Source organism: Odontomachus brunneus, unplaced genomic scaffold (genome assembly GCF_010583005.1).
Source record: "Odontomachus brunneus isolate Ranch 3 - 2012 unplaced genomic scaffold, Obru_v1 Obru_scaffold_100, whole genome shotgun sequence".
In the NCBI taxonomy this organism is placed as follows: Eukaryota; Metazoa; Arthropoda; class Insecta; order Hymenoptera; family Formicidae; genus Odontomachus; species Odontomachus brunneus.
Genome location: NW_022639550.1, coordinates 1,224,075 through 1,231,759, shown reverse-complemented (window position 1 = coordinate 1,231,759; position 7,685 = coordinate 1,224,075). Strand labels below are relative to the sequence as shown.

General features: G+C 41.8%; 2 protein-coding genes across 3 annotated transcripts in view; one reads left to right on the top strand and one right to left on the bottom strand.

Moving 5' to 3' along the window:
• Positions 1-7,685, top strand: part of LOC116848797 (neutral ceramidase) — a 31,113-nt gene that overhangs the window by 3,513 nt on the left and 19,915 nt on the right. For both annotated transcript variants that reach the window (XM_032825284.1, XM_032825285.1), the window contains exons 3-7: positions 263-406; positions 750-926; positions 1,007-1,134; positions 1,446-1,644; positions 2,579-2,785. In XM_032825284.1, coding sequence (XP_032681175.1) covers positions 263-406; positions 750-926; positions 1,007-1,134; positions 1,446-1,644; positions 2,579-2,785 — 855 coding nt within the window. The remainder of the gene's footprint in view (positions 1-262; positions 407-749; positions 927-1,006; positions 1,135-1,445; positions 1,645-2,578; positions 2,786-7,685) is intronic.
• LOC116848814 (cuticle protein 19-like) lies at positions 3,478-7,594 on the bottom strand. Its single transcript, XM_032825317.1, has 3 exons — positions 7,298-7,594; positions 6,060-6,314; positions 3,478-5,224 (listed from the first exon to the last, which is right to left on the bottom strand). The coding sequence occupies exons 1-3, from the start codon at positions 7,304-7,306 to the stop codon at positions 4,940-4,942; spliced, it is 549 nt and encodes a 182-aa protein (XP_032681208.1). The 5' UTR covers positions 7,307-7,594; the 3' UTR covers positions 3,478-4,939.

Here is a 7,685-nt window from a genome sequence, read left to right as displayed (position 1 = left end):
TATATATATATATATATATATATATATATATATATATATATATATATATATATATTTGCAAATTGCAAGTGACTACATATCAAAATCATAGTGCTCCGAAGCTTTGCCAAAATAAATATTTTGGCACGTAACACAATAACATTAATGGAACATTATCCCTTGAAAATTATTCAGGAAAATTGCAAGATGTATTTGCAATGTAAGAGTGAATATGACAGAATTTGAGAGAAAATATCACATGCCACAATTTTGTGCATTTCAGATGGGATACGCGAAATTGGATCAGAAGGGTAGCGGTCTTCATCTACGGACATACGCCAGAGCTTTTATAATTGATGATGGTACGGAAAGATTCGTGTTTGTCAGCGTTGATTGTGGAATGATAGGAAATGACATTCGGCAAGAGGTAACGTATATTTATTCTTTCTTTAATTTCACACAAATTATTCTATCCTACTGTTGATTTTATTTTCATCTCTTGTATGATCTTGTGTGTGATCTCTCTTGAAATCTGTATACACGAGTCGACCGTTATGGCCGAAAGTAGAAGAGCGAGATTTCGATTCATTGAACGAAAATCACGCACAACACTGAAGGATTAATTGCGTTTCCGTATATTGTGTGTCATCAGTACGAGACGTGCTGATAAATGCGTTTATGTTATGGTATCAACGTGTTATTTTCTTGATCGTGTCGAAATACGATCACTATCACAAGATATTAAATGACGCAATCGCTTTTCAACGCAGGTACTGCGCAAATTACGGGGCCAATTTGGCGACACGTACACAGAGAAGAATGTGATGATTAGCGGCACGCACACTCACTCCAGTCCCGGTGGTTTTATGCTCGATATGCTTTTTGACTTGACCGCATTCGGTTTTATGAGGGAAACATTCAATGCCATTGTCCATGGCATAACAAAAGTGAGCGAACAGATTTTGTACAATCGTGAAAGATTGATACGATTAAAGATAACGATCGATAACGTTTGATAACATTTCAGAGCATCGAACGTGCTCACGAAGCCGTTGTGCCTGGAAGAATCTTCATTGCTCATGGTCAAGTTTTAGGCGTCAATATTAACAGGAGTCCGCAGGCATATCTTAATAATCCGAAATCAGAAAGAGATAAGTGAGTCTATACAAATAAGGAGTCTACATGATTCATTTCTACGCTGTTTTTTTCTTTTTTTCTTTTTATTCCTTTTATTTTTTTTTCTTTTACTAATTTTTTTCAAATGAAGGAATTCGCTTCGCTGCTTTAGACGAATGTGGTATGGTGTTACCGTTTGCAGTAAGACGAACAGATGCATCGCATTCGCATTGCATTGTCCAACGGTGTCGACAGTATCGATTTTACGATATATTGACATTTTTAGTATTTCGTCGACAGTAAAAAATATTTCTGATATTATACACATAAATATTGTCGTCCATTTCCAGATATGAGCATGACGTGGACAAAGCACTGACACAAATACAATTCATCGGTGCTGACGACAAGCCTCTGGGTGTTATAAATTGGTTCGCTGTGCATCCAACTAGCATGAACAATACCAATCACTTAGTCTCCAGTGACAACGTGGGTTATGCCTCGATCCTATTTGAGAAAATGATGAATAATAACGCTACAATCGGCAAGGTGAGACTTTTCTGGCGATACTGTCGCAAGTACATTGCGAGAATGCTAGCGCTCCATTTAGGATCCAATCGGCCTTTTGAAACATGTACCAATGCCGAAATTATCGCAAATACATCTATATCGAATGATATCGTCGCTTCTTATAACATTTCGATGTGCAATCGCACATCGAAATTTAGTACATGAACATTTTCATGTGCAAATAGATTACCTCAATGCGCAATTGCATGGATACTGTACGTTGTAGTATATAGACGATGGTTTCACGAGCTTTTGTCCTCTCGTGTTCACAAGGAATTGCGTGTGTCATTATCTCTTTTTCTCTTTCAAACTGAATTCATTTGGCCTTCCTACGCTGCACAACTTTTAATGCTGCGTTGCGGAAACGCTACGTTATTTCCTTTATTTGATATAATTATCTTGTAACTGCGGTGTCGCGATAGTAATTTGTGCTTAGATTCCAACTAGGATCAGTTAAAATAAGAAAGAAAGAAAAGAATGAAGGAAAAAAAAAAATGTTGAACGCGCGACCAAATTGTTGGAAACGTACGTGACGATGCACACACAGCGCGGTGCATACGACTCGCTTCGTAAGCATATTGCGACATTACCGCGAATTAACTTGGGAATATCTGAAAGTTTATGCACGATCGAGGGTTAATCGTAATTTGATTTTTCCGCTCGCAAAATAAACCACAGCTCATTGTAAGATTAACATATTACGGTATTGTCATACAGTCGCGCGTATTCACCTTTTTATACTTATTATTTACACACGTGTATCTCTTCTCTTTTAACCTGAAGAAATTCTTAGTTGAGAATTTAAACTGCAACTGACACAATAGAATCGTATAAAGAGAATTCAAGTAATGAATTAAGGAGTATGCGGTCCAAGCGCGCATTATGATACTTTTCTTGTCTTTGACATCGTTAGGGTCCCTTTGTAGCAGCCTTTGCATCGAGCAATCTCGGTGACGTTTCACCAAATACACGTGGTCCAAAGTGCGAATTCTCTGGACAAAACTGCTCCGATCAATACACATGTCCCGGAAAGAATGAGATGTGCTTCGCTTCCGGTCCTGGCAAAGATATGTTCGACAGCACCAGTATTATTGCCCACAAGCTTTATCAGGAGTCTGCGGTAAGTACACCATTCCTCGTTCTATTTCTAGCTCTACCTCCTCCTATTTTTTTTTTTGTTTTTCTCTCTCACTGATATTTCTTGTCCCGTTGGACATCGTTTATCTATCACCGACATACGTGTAGCGATAAAACACAACTTCAAGTGATGCTCTTGAATATTCCCTAAAACGTACCATATCCACCGCTTAAAAAGTCAAGATGTAACAGTTTCTTTCTCCAGCACTACTTATGTACAATCTCGACAGTCGTAATTGAACGAAGAGATCAGATTATCGTAAAAATGAAACAAGTGAGAAGCGTGCGCGAGGATTTCTCTCTCTCTCTCTCTCTCTCTCTCTCTCTCTCTCTCTCTCTCTCGTGCGCGCACGCCTCCTCGTGCGAATGCGTGTACACAAGCGCGTAGTATTAATCGCGATGTCATATATGCAAAACTTGTTGACACAATCATCGAGATAGTTATCGGATAGATTAAGTGACTTTGCCTACAGCGCAATTTATCAGAGAAGCTGCTAATTAAGAGCGAATCATTTGCCGTTGTATTTTATAATCAAAAAAGTTTGTTACTTGATATATATACAATACTCGCCGTTATTACGTTACGGTCGAATTCCTGTCTATCGAAGGATAGATTGAGAGGTCGATAATCTGCGTCACGTGCAACGTCAAATGAAATGAAATAAAACACACAAGTGACTAATTTGATTGTATTATTATCTCGGTCCATAAAAATATTTCGCATCGCTGTTGTTATGGGCCTCTTTCTACAAGTTCGGCCATTGAACATTTATGTGATATTCTTAAGTCGCAAATTTGTCTCGAGCGATGCGCGGTAGCGCCGCTACCTCAAATATTATGCGCACCCGCGTGGATGTAAAAGACTCAACATCTACTTTATTTATTTTTAACACGAATTATTTCCTAGTTGACGATTTTATTCGTATCGGGACGTTTACTGCTTCCTTTCGCTTTGTTTTCGCTTTTAATACTAATCGGACTCGTTAATTTCCGTGATGGCCAACTTCTAACCCAATTTCAAAGCTGAACTACATACTGCCGTGCAAAAGTTGCGAGAGCTTTTATCGAAAAAAAGTACACACACACACACACACACACACACACACACACACACACACACACACACACACACACACACACATATATATATATATATATATATATCCATCCATAGCAGAATCTTCTTATAGATGATCTCGCGAGAGGATTCTTCCAAAACATTCCAACATTTAAAAAAAAAAAGATCTTAGCTGCAAAGTGCTTGATTTTCTGCAATCCTATATTTCAAGTGAAAACGGAAAGGATATTCCTCTTTTGATAAAAAGGTGTAAAATAGTTCTTGGAATATTTTGAAAGAATCCTCTTGAAATCATAAATGTATTTCGCTAAGTATGAGATTATGTTTCCTTCGGTACACAAACAGATGGAATACGATTTCTATACGAGCCACCAAATTATGTATACATACTTTCCTCCTCGTAACAGTTTCTAAATTGTTCACAGCACTAGGACAATTCGAGTAGTGTTTGACACCTAAAGCCGAATGCACGAGAGGGGTTCTCTTGGAAAGACTTGCGAGTTTCTCTTCGTAATGTCTCGAGAACCGGTGAAATTTACGTTATTACGCCGCAGTCGCGCATTGCAAGCAAAATCGATAGCTCTGACATGCGCGGTTACATCTCAAATTCAATTCCGTCGTAAATGAAACGGCGCTTCTTTCTTGAAGGACACACACGCGAGAGATCTCTCGATGCGATTCGCGATTCGTTGGATGAAGCGCGTCCAAAAATAAATAGATACAACTATCTCTCTATTATTTGAAAATAATTGATGTTTGCGCTGCCGTTGCTGTTACATGTAATCGAACGTCTCGGAACGGGGCATCGGGAAACGAAATAAAAAAGAAAGACAAAATTACTTGTACGTTTCGGTATTTAGAAGATACAAATTTTCTTTTCCTTTTTTTTATTTATCAAGTGGCAAAAGTCACCGCGCGGAACAACAAAAGCAAATAATCGATACGTTTCGACAATCCCGCTTCTAGTTGCAAATATTTTCTGTAATTAACTATAGAAACGTCTATCGATGCCCTTTAGCGAAACAGCCGACTCTATTTGCACGACGTTTATTGTATCAATTAATAATGCTTCTCGTAGTCGTCGTAGTTGTTGTAGTATGCCGGTGAGACGTACTTGACGATCGGGACTGGCTTCGGGTGCAACGCCGGTCCAACCTTTTTCACCACGGCGTTGAATCCATTGTGGTCATCCGCCGTGTACTCGACGATCCGCACGCTTCCGTCGGGCTCGTTGACGCTGTACGAGCCGTGAACGACGTCGCCGTCGCGCACTTCATGTTGCGTTTTTACGTCGCCGGTATGGGGATCGTGTACGCCGTAATTGAAGGTGTATCTCGGGTGTGACTGTAAGAATGCGGTTAAAATCGCAAGTTAAAACGCGAATTCGCGGCTAAAGAAGCGATTCCATTCTCCTCTTTTTAGACTTCCAACATGTAAAATTTCACACAACCGCGTTGTCACTATGTTCAACACGCTGCCTCAAATCTTACTCTTAAGTCGAATCAACTAGATTCGACTTAAATTCTCGTTGTTTTTTGGAAGCTCCTTCTCGGAATCTTCTCCGAATAGGAAATTGTCAGTTATTTGAAATTCTTGCAAGAGAGAAGCGAAAAGATTCGCTCAAAAAATGTTCGACCTAATTGACAGAAATTGAACAAATTCTTTCCCGTTCGACTTGTATTCCATTTGTCGCGACTATTATACGGAGCGCGACTTTAAATGACAATTAATGACAATTGCGAGAAAGCGACGACAAGATCAGTGATGCGGAAAGAGAGCCGGCAATGAGATGCGGCTAGGAAGTACTATAGGAAGCACCGCAGTTGTTTCTTTCAGAGACGGTAATTTAAATTAACATACGCTACAAACGACTGGAAATATCTTTCCGCTCGTAAGGCACTATACGCGAGTTTCCATTCAAAACGACGGAACCGCTCTCGTGGATTCGTGTCAAATTTTGCTAATTAGAGAACGAGCGAGCAGAAACGGTGCTTTAGTGAAGGAAGATGCATCAATCGCGCGACGCTTACAACACTTGATAATAATCAAGTTGGAGAATTCTTGTTAAGCTTGCGATACGACGAAGTTTTCACAAAGTTTTCACGTTTCCGACACCACGCGTTGCGAAACTGTGATGAAAGAGCGAACGGCGCTTAGAGAGGAGGAAATGAGTGCTCACGTAGTAGTCGTGATCGTGATCGGTGTCGTGTTTGTAACCGTGCAGGCCGTGATCTAGGGACGCGTCGACGTGCACCGGTGCGGCGGACACTGCGTGCACCGGGACCGCGACCGTCGGCAAAACCTTGTATTCGGCGGCTCCCAGATATCCATCGAGATCGCTGTAGTCGTTGTAGGACAGGCCATGGCCGCCGTTGTAGCCGCTGAGAACGACCGCGTTACCGCAAGCCAAGACGGCACAGAAGAAAGAAATTGTCTGAAAGACGCAATCTTCTGTCGTAAAAACTTTCTGCGATGGAAAGACCAATTGAATTCATTGTCGTCGATCGCTAATTGCTAGCCGTCATCGCCGGTACGTCAATTACAAAGTGGATCGTTGAATTCGTTCGAGATTTAAACGATCAAAAAGGAAAGATTGATGTCAACGTGCGCGAGGATGTCGATTGAGGCCAGGTTTGAAGAGTCATCGGGGTTGATGTAACGGAAAAGTTTCCGGATACTTGTTGTGTTTCGTTACGGCCGCGGCTCGGAAGTTCAGCTAATGTGTATCCTTTCCACTTTCACGCCGACTTCGCTCCCCGCAGTTCGGTAAGTCAATTTAATGCCGCGGAAGTGGTTCCTGTTGTCGGATGTAAAGCGATGTAAATGGTACATTGCAAAAGGTTTATCGCTACACCCTCGGCGAAAATACTTGCGTATCTCGATACATTAATGCTCAAATAACTATTCGACGAAACAAGCATTTTCGATAGTAGCGAGAGGAATATGCAAAGAAATAACACACTTGAGATGTTTTGGAATGGATAAAAGTCCGCTCATACAGTATTTTGCAATATTAAGAGCTTCAAATTTTCTAGGGGAGCGATTTTATCTCGTCATTGATCACATTTTACACTTTATTGCCGGCAAGGAATCGGCATTTCGAATCTCTTTCGCTCTGTCGGCACGAAAATTACCTCGTAATTCCTATACACCTGTTCCGCGTGCAATGGCACCCTATGAGCAAGAGGAGAGAAACAAGCAGAGGAAGAGGAGGAGAGAGAGAGAGAGGGAGGGGGAGAGAGAGAGAGAGAGAGAGACAAGGAGTGATCCACATCGGGATGATAAACGCGGTGGCGATGTCGGAAGCCTCTCTCGACCAGCAAGAAGGACCTCAACGCGCACACTCACACTCGCAGCAATCACTCAACCACCCGTTCATACCACACTCGTGTCATATCGCGAATCTTCTCTCCGTACCTTCAGCATGACGCTTCCACGTTTCGGCTGTTCCGCGTGTACTGTATGTGAGACTGTAGCGCAAAGTCACTGATAGCATTATTCCCGGACGATGGGCTTATATCCATCTCCCACCCGTGATGCTTCCGTTCCGGGCAAAAGCTCTCGGCCTCGCTCCGCCACCACCACTCTACGACCCTACCCTCTCTGGAGGATCTTTTTGCGTGTGAGAAAACACACGACACACTCGTCCACGTGCGGCTCACCTTCGCCGTGGCGAACGTAGCGTTACGGCGGTACGTCGGCGTTATCCACTTGTGCGAACTTGTGACAGAGAAAGAGAGACGAGAGAGAGAGAGAGAGAGAGAGAGAGAGAGAGAGAGAGAGAGAGAGAGAGAGAGAGAGAGAG

Coding starts and splice junctions, on each gene's coding strand:
- LOC116848814 (XM_032825317.1), bottom strand. Junction 5,225..6,059: donor ATCACGATCACGACTACTAC/GTGAGCACTCAT, acceptor GCATTCTTACAG/TCACACCCGAGATACACCTT.